We start from the raw sequence: 17,978 nt of genomic DNA on the forward strand, positions 1-17,978 counted from the left end.
GCCATGAACCTTGTCCCCAGACTCCATTATGGGAACCCTCACCCCTGAGAGGCTGTGAGGCACACAGAAATCAGACTTGTGAGTGGAGTGGGAAAAGGAAAAGAGGATGTTGGCATGTGACATAAAAGAAGGGGTTAAAACCTCATTCTTCTTGCTTTTAACTCTATAGTCCCATGAAAGCTAAGAATTAGGCATGTCTTCCAGCTCCTAACGCCTGCTGACTTAAGTGTTCCATCACAATTAGAAACTAGGAGCCTGGAGCACTGTAAGTATCTATGTACTTTGTAATGCAAACCGAAATAAATATAAAATCTAGCCAGAAGGACTGGTCCATTTTTTATTATTAAAAGCAAAACACATATCTGTCTCATTCCTCAATAAGCAGGAACAGGTGTTGTCCCCAAGGCATAGGTGGAAGGGAAAGAGATGAAAAAGTAGTGACCTTATTCTTTGAGAGTAATTTTTTAGTGCTTGTAGTAACTCATTTTGACAGTAAAACATTTGACAGTAAAGGGACCAAACAGATGACAGGTCTGTGTAAATTGGCATGAAACAGTGGAAAAGAGCAGTTTATTTAGTTTTACTGGCTGAGGTATAGTCGCTTCATCAAGTCCAGGAAGGTGCTTGCAGAGCTAGGAGTTAGGTCTGCTAAGCCACATGCTTCCAAGGGAACATACAAATGGTTATGCATTGAATATTTGTGTCCCCCCAAATCCACATCTTGTAGCCCTACCCCAATGTGATGGTATTAGGAAGTGGGATTTGGGGAGATAAATGGATTTAGACAAGTCATGAGAGCAGGACCCCCATGATGGCATTAGTGTCCTTTTAAGGAGAAGAAGAAAAAAGCTCACTCTCTCCCAGGGGCACGCAATGAGAAGGGTCATGAGAGGACACAGTGAGAAGGTGGCGGTCTACAAGCTAGGACCCGGGTTCCCTAAACTGGAACCAAAGCTGCTGGCACCTTGATCTTGAGCTTTCAAGCCTCTAGAACTGTGAGAAATAAATGTCTGTTGTTCAAGCCACCCAGGCTATGGTGTTTGTTATAAGCAGCCAGAGCTGACTAAGATAATGGCCTCATTGTCCTGGCTCTTGTCTCTTCCAGAACTGGATCCAGAATAACAAGAGGGACAATATCAGAGGGCATTTTGGCCACAAGCATTTCTTCATTCTTTCTCCCAACATCAGCTCGCTCTCTCTGTGTAGGTAAATGTACAATGAGAAGAATTTGGTATTGAAAACAAATAAATAGTGGATGAGAAAAAAAAAAAACTGTACAAGGGAACCATCTTAAGAAAAGTAGACCTCAAATCCTGGAATAGAAAAAGAGGATTTTTAAGAAAATGATTTCTGCAAACGTGCTTACCTTTGTTTAAGCGTCCCATCACAGTAAATTCAAAATATTTGCTGTTGTCAGTTGAAGAGTAAAGGCCGAAGATGGTGGCTGAACTCTTAGTCTGCAGTTTGAAGGTGGAGATCACATAGAGCTCATTCAGGGTGGGGTCGGTCAGGATTGGCCGCAGGGCACCTGGGTTCAGCCTCTGGCTGGAGGATGGAAGAAGGTCAAAGGCTGGAGAGAATGGAGAGAAAGAGATAATCAGTAAAATATTTAACTTTGGGGCAAACACCTTTTTTTGAGGGGGGGGACAAACAGACAGAAAGCTATAAAGTAATGTAAACGAATGTGGTCATTTTCCACACTGCCAAACTCCCCAGGTCTTATCACTCTTACAGTGGCTGGCCATTTGGAACCAGAAGAGAGGTAGCACAGTATTAATCACTAGGTTATAACCTCCAAGAGAAGACTAAGTTTGCAAGTCCCAAGTGCATTTGGCTGAAGAAGTGGCTCTGAAAATGCCCACTGGGCAAAGCACTGGAGGCTTCAAGTACAAGGGAACAGGTGAGAGCATCCAAGTCATTGCTTTTCTTAGGTCCCCACCTAGTGAATTTCTGGAGTCCTTGGGGTTCCTCATGCATCTCCTGGACCAGAGCCAACTGTATTTTCCTGGCCAGTGATAAATGACACAGGGGATGCAGCAGAAAGCGTGGATGTGGTGTGAGATAAGTGTCAGAAAAATGGTTTGCTTCCTTTGTGCGACTTAAGTTCCCTTCATGCACGTACAGTTCTCCAATATTTCTGTTAGAAAATCCCAATGCAGAAACAAGACAACGTGGTCTCTATTTCCTGTTACCTGACTGATAGAGTTGGTTTACAAAAACTAGATTAAGTTGCTTTTGTTCACACCAGCAGCACTTTCTCTCCTACTTTTTAATACTTAAGGGTATGAGAGAGTATATCTAGAGTTATTTAAAAGGCAATGGCCAAATTTGGGTCTAACTCACTATAAGTTACTTAGTATTTCTGTTGTTTTATGCAAATATTGTTTGAACAGTTCCATAGCTGTCTCCTGGATACAATAATCTGGTTACTAAAAGTGTAGTACTATTCATAATTATAAATAGTTCTTAAAATCAATAATCATCCTTATAGAAAAATGGGAAAAAATCATGAAAAATCAATTTACAGAAAAAGAGTTACAATGGCAAATAATTATATACGTAAATGTTCATATGTTTAACTAATGATGAAGGAATTGCTAACTTAATAATACTTTCACTAAATTGCATAAACAATGACTACAATAATACCTAACTGTTGATGAGGGTTCAGGAAGTGGAAACTCATATACTGGTGGGTAAGATCTAATTGGTATAACTATTCTGAAGACAGTTTACATAACAGTATCAAAGGCCCTAAGACATATATGCTGTTTGATTTAGGAATTCTACTCACATAAATTATCCTAAGGAAATAAAGGATAGCATGGTAAATTACTTAGGTACAAAGGTATTCACCACCAGTAGTAATGCTAGAATTTCTGTGAAGGATGAATTATGTCAAAATTCAATGAAAGAGGTGAGAAACTGGAGGCTCTGTGGCACAGCACTTTGTTATGAAAACAGTGTCCTTATCGGAGAAAGAAGGGCTCAACAGCGATTAAGTCATCCTATGGCATTGCAATTGTTCGACAATTCATTATTTGTGGGTTTTAAAAAAATATATTTTTATTGATTTCAGAGAGGAAGGGAGAGGGAGAGAGAGATAGAAGCATCCATGATGAGAATCATCTATTGGCTGCCTACTGCAGGGATCAAGTCCAAGCAGCCTGGGCATGTTCCTGGACCCGGACTGGGAATCCTGGTTCATAGGTCTACACTCAACCACTGAGCCACACTGGCTGGGCTGTCATTATTTGTAATATCAAAACACTGGGAACAACTTATCTTAGAGCCCTGGATAAATACATTTGGCCCTTTCAAAAAGTGGAATACTATCTATTAAAAAAGGAAGTGCAGCTGACTACTTATAGACATGGCAAGATGTTTATGAGTAAGTGGAAAAAAGAGAATATAAAACTATACATATAACAGGATCCCATTTGAAATATATATTTGGATAGAAAAAGATTTGAAAGACAACACAACAAAATACTAATATGAATAGTAGCTGTCTCTGCGTTGTACAGTTATAAATATTTAAATTTCCTTCTGTTTACTCAGTCCCTGCCCCCATTTTTTATTTTAACAGTGAACAGGTATTGCATTAGTAATAAGAAAAAAGAAATAAAAGTTATAAAACCAACAGGCAAAAAAAAAACACAACTTAAGAATGTCTACTCTTGCTATCAATGAGCCTAACTACCATGATATGAAAATTGAATTCATACATACTAATAGGATTAACAAGGTTAGCCCAGAGGAGGAAGGAGATAAGCAAATGTCTACTCTTTCTTCCTTTTTCCCTTTCAATTTTTGGAAAATTTAGGAAAAAAAGAAAAAAAGAATGTCTACTCTTTTTAAAAAACAACCTGTCTTCAGACTGAATCTGTATTGTTTCTTTCACGGGTACGAAGAACCTTACACAATAATGAATTTACTACTAGACGTGTAGGAAAGCATAATATCTATTATGTTCCCCCTAGCACTCCACTTTCCCCAAACACGAAGACTTCTACTATACTTCAAAAGAGAAACAGAAATTTTTAAACTTGCAGGGAATGGAAATGTTACATTTCCACCAGCGAGGGCAATATTGGCAATATGTTTAAAAGTTCTTTCCAGGACAAGGCATCTTTGGAAAAGGGATGTGTGTTTAAAGTGAGAGAACTACATTCATAACTAAACTCAAGAACTCCCGATTCTTGTTTTGACTATGATCACTTCCATAATTTAGCTCAAGCTAAATTTGCCGAACTTCAATCTGTTTGGTCTGTCTAATCCACTGGCTTCTCTCTCAAGAGGCAGAGTTGGAATTAGTTGGTAATGAATTTGGAGAGTGTTTTGAAAAGGAAATGAGATATATAATTTTCTTTTAATGTTATTACATTTTAGTAATAGCACCAGGATCTAAGCACAACCTTCTAGTGTTAGAGGTGAAATTACTGCTATCAATGAGCCTAACTACCATGGTATGAAAATTGAATTCATACATACTAATAAGACTAACAAGGTTAGCTCAGAGGAGGAAGGAGATAAGCAAATCATCCATTTGAGCTGATAATTGCAAGAATAATTAACTCAATAAAAGAATCTATCCGAAACTTGACTTAATCAGATAATCTACAGCAACTACATTAACCAGATAATTTAGAAAGTACAGCCTAATTTCAAGTCTCCATACTATAGGTAGCTCTCTCTAAGGATAAGCAAAATCCGTACTGGTAGCACACTAGGAAGTTGTGTGTTCAAATGTCAAAAATTCACATAACACAAAATACTATACCCATAAATTCAAACGGCCTAATCATGTTTGCAGTAAGAAAACTTTTGAAATATGTGAAAAAGCAACTTTTCTGACACCAAAAAGGTTGTGGGTTCAATTCTTGGTCAGATCACACACCTAGATTGTGGGTTTGATCTTAGGTTAGAGTGTATATAGGAGGCAACTGATACATGTTTCTCACATCAACATTTCTTTTTCTCTTTCTCTCTCCTCTTTGTTCCTCTCTCTCTAAAATCAATAAACATAACCTTGGGTGAGGATTTAAAAAAAAACAACAAACTAACTTTCTCATAAAAAAAAAGATTCTTCACAGCAAAGGAAATTTATCAACAAAATGAATGGCAACTTATTAAATGGGAGAACATATTGCAAATCATATATCTGACAAGGAGTTAATATCCAAAGTATATAAAGGACTCAAGCAAAAAACAAAACAAACCAATCCAATTTAACAATGGGCAGGAGATCAAAGAAGATATACAGATGGTCAATGGGTATATGTGAAGATGCTCAACATTAGTAATCAAATGCAAATCAAAACCATAATGAGCTATCACTTCACACCTGTTAGAAAGGCTAATTAAAAAAATAAGAAACAGTTGGCGAGGACATGGAGCAAAGGGAACCCTATGCACCATCGGTGGAAATGTAACTTTGTGCAGGTTGAAGGTTCCTCAAATTTAAAAATAGAACTACTGCCCTAACCCATTTGGCTCAGTGGATAGAGCGTTGGCCTGTGGACTGAAAGGTCCCAGGTTTGATTCTGGCTAAGGGCCTGTACCTTGGTTGCGGGCACATCCCCAGAAGGAGGTGTGCAGGAGGCAGCTGATCGATGTTTCTAACTCTCCATCCCTCTCCCTTCCGCTCTGTAAAAAATCAATAAAATATATTTGAAAAAAAATAAAAATAGAACTACCATATGATTCGGCTTCTCTACTTCTGGGTACTTATCTAAAAACGAACACAAAAACACTAACTTAAAAAGATATACGCACTCCCATGTGCATTGCAGCATTATTTACAATAGCTGAGATATAGAAACAACCTAAGCATCACAGATGGATGAATGGATACAGAAAATATGGTGTACATATACAATGGAATATTATTCAACCATAAAAAAGGATGAAATCTTCCCATTTGTGACAACACAGGTGGACCTAGAGGGTATTATACTAAGTGAAATAAATCAGACAAAGACAAATACTGTATGATCTCACTTATATGTGGGATCTAAAAAAAATGAAAACCCAAGCTCTTAGATACTGAACAGATTTGTGGTTGCCAGAGGTCAGGGTTGGGGGAGGAGGGAACCAAAAGGTAAAAACTTCCAGTTATAAAACAAACAAGTCCTGGGGAAGTAATGTACAGCGTGGTGGCTACAGCTAATAATACTGAACCACATGTTTGAAAGCTACTAAGGGAGTAAGTAGATTTTAAAAGTTCTCATCACAAGAAAAAAAAATTGTAATTATGTATGGTGATGGGTATTAAGCAGCCTTATTGTGGTGATCATTTTTCAATATTGCAATTTTTGAATATACACCTGAAATTAATATATGTCAATTATACTTCAATTTTTTTAAAAAACAAAACTTTTCCTTACCTTCTTAGAAGCAAGGTCACAATGAATAAATATTATAGACTATAGCATTTCAAAAATATCAATGCAAACTAAAAGCAGTACAGTACCTCCTGAAACCACAATCCTGGTTGCCTGATCTGGCATCAAAATGCGTTGGTGAAATGCAGAGTTCAAGTGGGTGATGACTGCAATGGAGGGGAAGGGATTTGAGAGTGCCCTCACAGGCGTTCTTCATTCTAGCTTAGTGAGGAGTAAGTTTTATTGTGTCTCTTCCAGCTGTATTTCCTTAATCAGTAATAAATAACCCAGGGCACCAATTTCAAACAGATGAAGGTCATCACCTAAGATCTTTTCTTGCTAAAACAGTTTCTTCCTTTCATCCTTTACAAAAAATCTGTTAAAGCTTAAGTGCTTTCTGCCTAATGGTTATTTTTCACCCCATCTCACACAGAGGTTTGAGGTTTATCCAGATGTCTTTTCAATTATTGTATTTATCGAATGTTTACTTCTTCATAGAGAAAGATGGATTTCTCAGCCCTTCCTGTTCTGTTTATCTCAGGAATCAAGAGACGAAGCCAACCCCCTAAGGAGGTTTTGGGGTCCAAGCAAAGTTAGAGCAAAAAAAAAAAAAAAAGGCGAGTGGCAGGGCAAATGGAATAACGCTGCGCCTTTCTCCGGGATGTAGGTCTCAGACTGGGTGAACATCGCTCTGGCCCCACGAAGGATTTAGGGGGCAAGGGAGAGGGTGGGCCAGCTGGACTGAGACTCAGGGGACAGAACCCGGGTTTCACCACACACCGGGCGGGGTATGTTAGAGGTCTGGGGCCATGTGGTGGGTCAGCTTTGAAGAAAACCCCACGCTTTTGCATAGACTGAAAATAAGGTTTGGACCCCCCCCCCCCCAACTATTGTTTAAGGAATTGATTTCATCGTTGGATAATGGAGTCTCAGAAATACTATACACAGAATGCTTTGACTCAGGCCCCAGAGGGACAGAGAGGTGCCCAGCGAGGCCCCGGGAGCCACGCCGCCAAGCTGGTCCCTCCACTCGCCCAAGCGGAGCACGGGACGGCGGGCTCCGCGAACGAGGGGTCTGGGGCTGAGCCCACTTACCCTGGGGCGCCTGGGCGCCGGCCCCCAGCCAGGGCTGCAGGGCCAGGTGCAGCAGGAGCAGGGCGGCTCCGCGCGGTGCCAGCATGTTGGCTCTCCCCGATCCCCGCGGGCGACCGGGAGCGACGGCAGCGTGGGCCCTGCCTCGGTGTCCCCGGGCGGCACGCGGGTCTGCGTGGGACGCTGGGAGGGCGGCGCAGGTGAAGGGTGCGCGGTGCGGGGCTGGTGCGGGACCGGCGTCCGCGGTGCCGTCGGGGGCGGTGCTGGCGTCCGGGCGCTGCGCGGAGCTGGTGGGCTGGCGGCTGGGCGGCCCGGCCCGGTGCTTTATGGCTTGACGGGTCCCTGGGAGGAGGGGGAGGGCCGAGGCTGGGGCGGCCCCCTTGGCTGGGATCCCCCTTCGCCGGGAAGAGGGGGCGGCCGGAGCGAGGAGCAGGGCGGCAGAGAGGGAGGCGTGAGTGTGGAGAAGCCCAGAAGCCCAGAAGCCCGGGACCTTCTGGGCTCTCTGCTGGGCGTGGAGGCGCCTGGGACCCCCAGGGGTTTAGAGGGGGAGCAAGGATGGGCAGCAGGAGCCTGGTGGGGGAGGCGTGCGGGAGCGGGTGGAGGTGAAGGGGGAGAAAGGGGAGAAAGGAGGAAGAAAGGACACTGACGCCTAGCTTTGGGCACCATCAGGCTCCCACCTCCTGTCCTCCTTTTGTTTGAGAACATCGTTTGGACAGACTTTTTAAGGCTCATCTTGGTTTCCCTTCTGAACAAACCCTGAAGGCTCTCCAGCAACTCTCTCCTAAAGTGGTCCAGAGAGCAATTGGTTTCTTTCGTTTGTTCAGGCTTTTTTTGAATACCTCAAATGTTGAACATTTTTCTCATCAAGTTTTGAGACCTGAACAGTGAACGTTTGAAAGTTTTTGCGTTTTTGATGGAAACAGAACACCTCTCAAAGAATCCATTCAGACAGAACCATTTCCAGGACGGTGGTGCTTTCTGGAGAATTTATTTTCAATTCAATTTCTGTCTGCCCACTTCTGTTTCACCCTCCCAAAAGATCCCTCGTGAGAGTTTAAAGGTAGGGGAGTAGGACTTGAAAGAGAGGGAAGGAACATAAGAAATTAGTTTTCCTCCTAGGCAAAGCTCTCCAAAATAATGTGAATTAACTAGAATAAAAAAAAAATTTTCAGAACAATGGCAAACTTTTCCCTCCAAAACCATCTTGACGAATGGAGAAGATCCAGCAAAGTATTTCTATCCCTACCTTTATGTCTCAAATGATTTCTTTCAAAGTTTAAGAAGCTCTCTGCCACAAACAGGAAGATTAACTCACCAGCTTATTTCCAAACTGTGCAGGAGTAACCCCTCGCCAATTATGATTCTACTTACAGCTAATGACCTGGAGATTTCCCAGCTATTTCCAGAGCTCTTTTCCATTTGAGGTCTAACGTAATTCAAATCCAGGTTTCATTTAATGCCACATTACACAGAAGTCACTGTATGGAATGAGCCACCACATGTCTACATAGGAGAGCACTGAGGAGATAGAGGGTGTTCATGTTTCTAACAAACCAAAAACTCTCATTAAACTTCTTTAATATACTTTATTAAAAAACTGTGCAAACATTCCTTAGAAAAATAACCAGAAATACAATTGTGAGGACATTTGTTACAAATAGGAATTATGCCTACCGAACTTGAACTCCAGAGAGCGTTTTGACAATTAGCATTTCTTAAAGTAACTACTCTTCTTCATTAAACAATACAAAATCCTTCCACATGGCAGTTCCTGCAATGTCCAGTGATAATAATGATGACTGAGCCAGGAAAACCCCCAATTTAGTGCCAGATGTCTGAATGTATTTGCTATGAAAGTATGATGCAGAGTGCAATGAAATAATGAGATATAAAGCAAATTTGCAAAATGTGCTAAAATTCTATTCATTTGGAGTTTCGAATTTGAGCTAATTTGATTTGAATTGGTTTGAAGTTAATCTAAGGGGGAAAGGGTTTATAAGCAAATGAATAATATTACTTGAATTCCTCAGGGCATGTTTAACCTAACTGAAAGAACTAACACATGAAAGGTTTTAGTAGTTAACTGTCACCAGGAAAATTAGTACTGCTAATTACAAATGAGCCCTAAAGCAGCTGATCTGGATATCTGCAGTTTTCTTCAATCTTAAATGTAAAAATTATGTGGGTTTGCTATCCAATCATTGACAAAAGTGTTGTGTTAGAAAGAATATTTTTCTATCAGGCATGAAAGCTTAATTATAACTTTTTTCTCATTAATGTAATCAATTATCCAACAAATAATTACTATGTGTCCATTCATTAATTAATTCAACAAATATTTATTGACAACTTTCTAGACCAGTGGTTCTCAACCTTGGCTGCACATTAGAATCACCTGGGAATCTTTTTAAAATCCTGATGATTTTAAAAAGGTTCCCAGGTGATTCTAATGTGCAGCCAAGGTAGAGAACCACTGTTCTAGACTGTGCCCTGCATAGAAAGATGGATGAGACAGTTCTTGTTTACCAGCTCATAGTCTACTCAGACAAGCAGGTGATATAAAAAATATGATAAAAGCTGTCATAGACATATGTCCTAAGGAAGAAGGAAATGCTGAGAAGAAAGCAGCTTATAGATAGAGAGATTTAGAAAAGGCTTCCTAGAAGAGCTGCCTTTTCATCTGGGCCGTGAAGGACGAGGAGACATTCTCCATGTGACAAAGTAAGGGGAGAACATTGCAAGCCGAGAGAATGCATGTTATGTGCGAGACTAAGGAGGGAGATGTCAAGATACCCGTCCTGATGTCTGGGGTTCTGACCTGGGCAGCTTGGCATGTTGTAGTGCTGTTCCCTGAGATATGAGGGGGAGGTGATGATTTGGCTTGGCCATGTTGAGTTTAAGGCATCATCAACACATTCAAATGGAGCTGTCCTTTAGGCATTTAGTTACATGGTAGAGAGGTGTATAGGTGTGGGCATCATTAATTTATAGGTAGCAACTAAAGCCATAGAGATAGATGAGACTAACTGAGAAGAGTGTGTAAGATGAGGGAAGAACACTGAGGAACACTAACATTCAGAGACCAGTCAATAAGGAGAAGTCAGCAATAAAGATGTAAAGATGGAAAAGAAAATCAACAAAGTACAGCGTCTGGGAGGCCTGGTGAATAGTATCAACACTGTGGAGAGGTCAAACAAGATAAGAGGTAAAAACTGTGCTTGGGTAGTCAGCACAGAAGTCATTGGTGACTGTTGAAAGTGGGTTGATGGAGCAGTGTGGATAAAAGAAAAGCAGAATACTGCCATTTGAGGAATGAGGACGATAGGATAGGAAGTGGAGATAGTAAGGTTAATAATAAAGTAAAATAACTTTCAAGAAGCTTGCCTGTGAAGTGGAAGGTGAAGATAGGCCAGGAGCTACTAGGAGAGACATGAACATATTTTGATGTAGATAGATTAGAGCTGCCAAGGAGGGAATAGTTGATATGGGCTTTTTCTTAATCAAGGGGCACTAAAACTATTTCGTGTTTTCCTCTAATAGTTTTGCATTTTATGTGTCACATCACCCCTCTAACAATATAAGCTTTACAAAATGAAGGTTGTCTGTGTAAGACAGTAACAGAATTCCCACCCTAGGGGTTTATTATCTCCTATAACATGCAGTCCAGAGAGTTGTAGTAGTAGTTCAGTGAATTAACAATATTATGCCTCTGGGTCAGCTTTTGGACTCCCCTTGAGGTGCAAGGTGGCTGCTGCAGCAACAAACATCATCTCTTTACATGACAGCATCCAAAAGTAGAAAACAAGGAAAGGTCAGGCTTCTGCTCTTGTTCTCTCTCTGTCTCTCTTTCTCTCTCTCTCTCTCTCACCCTGCCTCCCTTCACAGAGCAAACCCATTCCTAGAAACATCCAAACAGACTTCTCCTCAGGTCACAGTGGGTCACAGACATACCCATGTCTTGTCTGCCAGGGAGGATTGGGAAAGTGAGGACTGATGCTTTCAGCTTCTATTGTGGGACTGGACTGGACTAGGAAGGAAGGGGGAGAAGAGAATGGAGAACTGACTGTGCCAACATGGTCAGCCATAGGCTCTGTGTTTTGCACTTTATTAGTGCCCACCACAGTGCTGGGTGCTTACAGGTGGGGCTTTGGCATTCTATGTGAGGTTTATAGGGTGAAAAAAACAATAGGTGAAGGTAGATGAGAGTGATGTACTGGTAAATCAGAATAGGAGGTAAGTGTGGGGGAAAATTTAATAGCTTGGCTGCATGACTCAGTGGTTGAGTGTTGACCTATGAACCAAAAGGTTCAATTCCTGGTCAGGGTACATGCCTAGGTTGTGGGATTGATCCCCAGTGTGGGGCATGTAGGAGGCAGCCAAACAATGATTCTCCCTCATCATTGATGTTCCTCTCTCTCTCTGAAATCAATAAAAACATATTTAAAAGAAATTAATAGACTTAGGGGAAGTGGATGGGCAAAAAGAGATAATTAACTTCAATTTCAATGGGTTTAATATAAAGAATGTACTTAATATGTAAAATGTTCTGGACTAGGGATTGGCCCATTGTGGCACACAGGCCAAATCTGGCCCACTCACTGCCTATTTCTGCAGAGTCAGCAAGCTAGCAATAGTTTCTACATTTTTAAATGGTTGGAAAAATATGTTTTAAAGTATGATTTTTTGACATGTTAAAATTATGTAAAATTCCAGTTTTAAGGTCTGTCAGTAGGTTTTATTGGAACACAGCCATGTTCACTGGCTATTTTTGTGACATAACCACCAAGTTGAATGTTTGCAACAGAAATCGTATGGCCTGAGAAGGCCTAGAATATTTACTCTATGGCTCTTTGCAGACAAAGTTGCTGACCCCTATTCTAGACCCTACATTTTCTGGCAATCCTACGCGTTATGTTAGACTTACTCATTAAGCAGAAAAGCAGATAGGAAGAGGAAGCAAACACCAGTGGACTCCTTCGTTGCTGATACTCCATTCCTTACCCTCCTGACTTGTACTCAGACCTATGATTTGAAGGGCACAAGTCATTACAGTTTTATCATACATGTAAATTAAAAATCCAACTTTTACAATTCTCAGAAAGAGATTACCTTATGGAGTTCTGGCATGTCCCTTCATGAAAGTAATTCTGAGCGTGGATATGGTTGCTAGTGATTTGATTATTTTCATCGCTGCAGTCAAAGATCAACAGCAGGTAAGAAAATAGGCATGACAAATCCAATAATGTAAAAGTTTTAGCAGAAAAAACAGAGGTGCGGAAACACAGCAGAGGAACTGGGGAACAGAAAGAGAGGAAGGGGGTGAGGAAGGATTTTGGGAGGGAAGGTGGGGAGCAGTATAGGATCCCTCAAGGACAAGCTTATTTCATCCAGGGGGACTGAGTGATCATTCCTGTTAAAGTACCCGTCAGAGTCCCATGCCCCATTTAATACTTTTATCTTTCACCCCGCCCCCATCCCCACACTCCCTGGAATATAAGCTCTCATTTCCTAGGGCCCTCTGGGTGGAGCTCCATGTCCATTGCAACTCCCTAAAGTTGGCTGTGGGGTCACAGGCTGTTGTGCTAGTCCTTCGAGGGTTACTGTTCGTCTTATCTTGGTCACAGCAGCAAGCTTTCAACATTGTCTGCAAATCTGAGAGTGTGGCAGCTAAAATCAGGAGCCTGCAGACTTGCTCTAGCACACTTCATCAGCTAGTCTTTTCATTTTCATTTGTACAACATAACTTACTTATACATATGGGTCTGAACACACATTCATGCATGCATATATGTGCATGTACATGCATAAGCACACAGGCGCACACACCATCTTTTTTTTATTTAAAGGAGAGTGAAACTTTTTTAAAAATGTACTTTTATATTTTAAAGAGGAAGGGGTGGAGAGAGAAAGAAAGAAAGAGAGAGAGAGGAAAAAAAAATCCTGTCTAATAAAAGAGAAACATGGTAATTGGCATATGACCGCTACCCTTCCCATTGGCTAATCAGAGAGATATGCAAATTAACTTCCAGCCAAGATGGTGGCCGGCAGCCAGGCAGCTGGAAGCGAACATGAGGCTTGCTTGCTTCAGTGACCGAGGACTCCAACTGTTCCCCACCTGCCTTGCCGGCCTCTGAGCAAGCCCGGGATCTCAGAGCTGCAGTTATACATTGTTTTGATTATAGAACCGAAACAAACCAGATACCTGCTTTCAGCAGCAGAAGCCTCAGAGCTGGAGCCAGAGCTAAAGCTGGCCCAGAATAAAAAAAGAAAAAGAAAAAAAGGAGCAGTTGGGAGCTTCAGGCGGCCTGAAAACAGCCCTCAGCCCCTCACCCAGACTGGCCAGGCACCCCAGTGGGGACCCCCACCCTGAAGGGTGTGTGACCAGCTACAAACAGCCATCATCCCCTCACCCAGGCTGGCCAGGCACCCCAGTGGGGACCCCCACCCTGATCCAGGACACCCTTCAGGGAAAACCAGCCAGCCCCACCCATGCACCAGGCCTCTATCCTATATAGTAAAAGGGTAATATGCCTCCCAGCACCGGGATCAGCGGAGCCGAGAGGCCTCCCAGCAACGGGATCAGCGTGACAGGGGGCAGCGCCCAAACCCCCCGATCGCCCTGCGGCTCTGTGTGTGACAGTGGCGGCGCCCCAACCCCCTGATCCGCTCTGCCCTGAGTGTGACAGGGGGCGGTGCCCCAATTCCCCTATCGGCCCTACTCTGTGCATAACAGGGGGGAGCTCCCCAACCCCTTGATTGACCCTGCTCTGTGTGTGACAGGGTACGGAGCCCCAACCCCCCTGATGGGCCCTGCTCTGTGCGTGACAGGGGGTGGCACTGCAACCTCCCCATCAACCCTGCCTTGAGTGTGACGGGGCGGTGCCCCAACCCCCCAATCGGCCCTACCCTGAGCGTGACTGAGGGTGGCATCGCAACCTCCCGATCTGCCCTGCTCTGTGCATGACGGGAAGGCGCCCCAACTCCCCAATCGGCCCTGCTCTGAGCCCGACCAGGGGCTGCTCCTAGGGATTGGGCCTGCCCTCTGCCACCCGGGAACAGGCCTAAGCCAGCAGCTCATTATCTCCCGAGGGGTCCCAGACTGTGAGAGGGCACAGGCCGGGCTGAGGGACGCCCCCCTCCCTCCCAAGTGCACAAATTTTTGTGCACCGGGCCTCTAGTATCAATGATAAGAGACAATCATTGATCAGCTGCCTTCTGCATGCCCCTTACTGGAGATCGAGTCTGCAACCTGAGCATGTGCCCTTGACTGGAATGGAACCTGGGACCCTGCAGTCCGCAGGCCAATGCTCTCTCCACTGAGTCAAACTAGCTAGGGCCACCCCATCTTTTTCTCTTTTCTGTGGAAGCATCTTAGTAGCTAGCCCACATAATAATAGTAATCAACTTTAAATATCTCGGATATAGAGCCCTGCCTTATGTTTGATCTCACCTAATTACATGACAATGAGGTAAGACAATGAGGATGGTTATAATTTCCATTGTAGTCTAGAAAACTAAAGGCCAGGGTGGGTGAACAAGCTTCCCAAGGAAATGCCAGAGCCTGGATGCCCGCTCACGCCCCTGACCCAGCCCAGCTTCCTCTCCTCTGCTGCACAGCCCTGGGGAGAATGGGCATCTGAGCAATGCACAAACCCTGCTTCCTGGGCAGACTAGGTGAAGTGAAGTTTTGATGAATTTTTTGTTGTTAATTTAACATTTCTTTCTAATATTAGAGGCCCGTTGCACAAAATTTGTGCACTGGGAGGAGGGGGTCCCTCAGCCCGGCCTGCGCCCTCTTGCAGTCTCGGACCCCTCACTCCTTACCATCCGCCTGCTCACTGCTCTTTACCGCTCGCCTCACTGCTTCTTAGCGCTGCTGCCAATGCCGCTGCACTCGCCAGCCATGAGCCCGGCTTCTGGCTGAGCAGCCCTTCTGCTGTGGGAGTGCACTGACCACCAGGGGGAAGATCCTGTGTTGAGCATCTACCCCCTCATGGTCAGTGCACATCATAGTAACCGGTCGTTCTGGCCGTTCTGCCATAACAGTCGCTTAGGCTTTTATTATATAGATTATGTGAGGCCAAAAACTCAGTTTTCTAGTATTTGTTTTTTCTTCCTCTATACTTTTCAAAGACCATTAAAAAATGGCTGTGGTTGCCCTCGCCGGTTTGACTCACTGGATAGAGCATTGGCCTGGGGACTGAAGAATCCCAGGTTCGATTCCATTCAAGGGCATGTACCTTGGTTGCAGGCACATCTCCAGTGGGGACTTTGCAGGAGGCAGCTGATCGATGCTTCTCTCTCATCGATGTTTCTAACTCTCTATCCCTCTCCCTTCCTCTCTCTAAAAAATCAATAAAATATATGTTTTTAAAAATGGCTGTGGTCAGCAGCACAGTATGTCATGGCCCAGCCTTGTCCATGCATGGATGCTGTGTCTAATCTGGAGAAAGGGCACACAGAGCCACACCACCTGTCATTTACTAGGTGTATGGCCTTTGAGTGGTCCCTAAACTCCTGTCTGGGGAGTAGGTGATGTTTGTTTCCTCACTGGGACATGGTAATGACACCTACTGTGTGAGCTGTATGAGAATTAGGTCTAGGATGGTGCCTTACAAACTGTGGCTCTCACTTAACAGCAGTTGTTTATTCCAGGGTTGGGGATCTACTTCAGTTTCCTGAAGCCAATCCCCAGGACATTGTGAATTTGAAATATTTCTGAAAAGGGCTGGTGAAAACGAGCAGTAATGCAGCAGGCTCTGTAGCCATACTATCTGGCTGTGATCCTAGCGCCATCACTGTATGTCCTTGGGAGGCTATTTAATGGCCCTATTCCTTAGATGGGATGTCATTTGTAAGATGGAGATGCTAATGGTACCTGTTGTAAGGTGAGTGAAGATGCCAATAGCACTTGTTAGGTGAGAGAATAAATATAAATATTTAAACAAGTTCCTGGCACATACTGTTTAATTCTCCTCCTCCTCCTCCTCCTCCTCCTCTTTCTCCTCCTTCTCCTCCTTGTTTCTTCTCTCTCCTCTCTCTCTCTCTCTCTCTCTCTCTCTCTCTCTCTCTCTCTCTCTCTCTCCCTCTCATTCAGATACTACTATTTGTAATTGACTTTTTAAAGATATATTACCCAGGGCCTAAATGAGAGGAGTGGGGAAGCAGTACGTTGCCATGACAATCTTTGAACAATCAGAGTGTGTTCTCTGAGAAAGGGGGGACCAAACCCTCTTGTTAAAAAAAAGGACAGCAGGGCTTAGCAGTGGTTCTCAACCTTCCTAATGCCGCGACCCTTTAATACAGGTCCTCATGTTGTGATGACCCCCAATTTCATTGTTACAAATTGAACATAATTAAAGCATAGTGATTAATCACAAAAACAACATGTAATTATATATGTGTTTTCCGATGGTCTTAGGCGACCCCTGTGAAAGGGTCGTTCGACCCCCAAAGGGGTCACAACCCACAGGTTGAGAACCGCTGGCTTAAAGGAAATTTTAAGTACCCTGACTGCAAGCAGAATTAGTGTTCTTGGCTCCCGTGGTAACCTAGGGCAAAAATTGAGCTTCCAAATCAGGGGAGAAGCTGTGTTACTATATATAAACACAGAGAAATCTCACTCCTGAGTAACTCTTTGTATACAGGTCCAGCTAGATACGTTGGCCAACATACAGATCAGAAAAATAGAGAATTTGGGGGGCTGGTTCAGGCCAAGTAAGGTCCCAGAATAAAAATAACCTGCCATTGACACTGGGGAATAATTATTCTATTGTCACGGGCTGTGAGGTATCATGCAATGCTATGATTCTGAGATTTGCTTGTTGCACAATAGATAATGTTTGCTTACTTTTCCTTTATTTCTCTATTTTTCTTTATAAATATTCCTGTTTATCAATTGAGGTGGAGCTCATGCAACTGAGGAAACTGATGGTAACCTATTCAGCTATCTAGGGGAAAGGTTTCCCCTGGCTGTTAAGTGGAGGCTTGTGTTAAGGGAAGTGTCACAACCTCATAGAGTAGCTTGGTCTGGAGCGTCCCAAGCCCAACAACCATACAAAAGAAAAGGTAAGAGGTATTTCATTTGCTCTTTAGTCTTCTTCATTAGCAGCAGCACAGAGAGTGTGGAATAGATTAATCCATCCTATTTGAATCAGTTCATCCAAGGTTGGAATTAAAAGCAATTTGTCCATGTTTGTGGGTTTTCAGCAGTTGCTAGTGCAAGCCTCTAACAAGACAAGCAAAATCTATTATGAAAAAGAGAAATGAAAACTTATTACCTCATGTTGTAATACTTTACCAACTTTTAGAGCTAGTAGTAATAATGTAAGTATATTTGCTCATCATTTATGGACACAGTTTTGTCTCTGAAATTGAAATTGAAATGGGGACAGAATCTGCTCTCCTTTGATGCATTAAAGCTGATTATGGCAGTTGAATTTGTCATCTCACTTGATTCAACTTATGCTAAATATAACAACCTTTTCCAGAGCAATCCCA

The 17,978-nt window shown here is 43.1% G+C and overlaps 1 protein-coding gene across 2 annotated transcripts in view; it reads right to left on the reverse strand.

Annotated features, from left to right (window-relative positions):
- Nucleotides 1–7,914, reverse strand: part of THBS4 (thrombospondin 4) — a 49,411-nt gene extending 41,497 nt beyond the window's left edge. Inside the window, exons 1-3 of one of the 2 annotated variants that reach the window (XM_059694229.1) lie at nucleotides 7,742–7,914; nucleotides 7,482–7,711; nucleotides 1,367–1,570 (exon numbers count right to left, since the gene is read on the reverse strand). In XM_059694229.1, coding sequence (XP_059550212.1) covers nucleotides 1,367–1,570; nucleotides 7,482–7,566 — 289 coding nt within the window. In that variant the 5' untranslated portion in view covers nucleotides 7,567–7,711; nucleotides 7,742–7,914. Of the gene's footprint in view, nucleotides 1–1,366; nucleotides 1,571–7,481 lie in introns of both variants that reach the window. The other variant, XM_059694228.1, reaches the window with a different exon arrangement.
- Nucleotides 7,915–17,978: the final 10,064 nt, after the last annotated feature.

This window comes from Myotis daubentonii, chromosome 4 (assembly GCF_963259705.1).
Source record: "Myotis daubentonii chromosome 4, mMyoDau2.1, whole genome shotgun sequence".
NCBI classification, from domain to species: Eukaryota; Metazoa; Chordata; class Mammalia; order Chiroptera; family Vespertilionidae; genus Myotis; species Myotis daubentonii.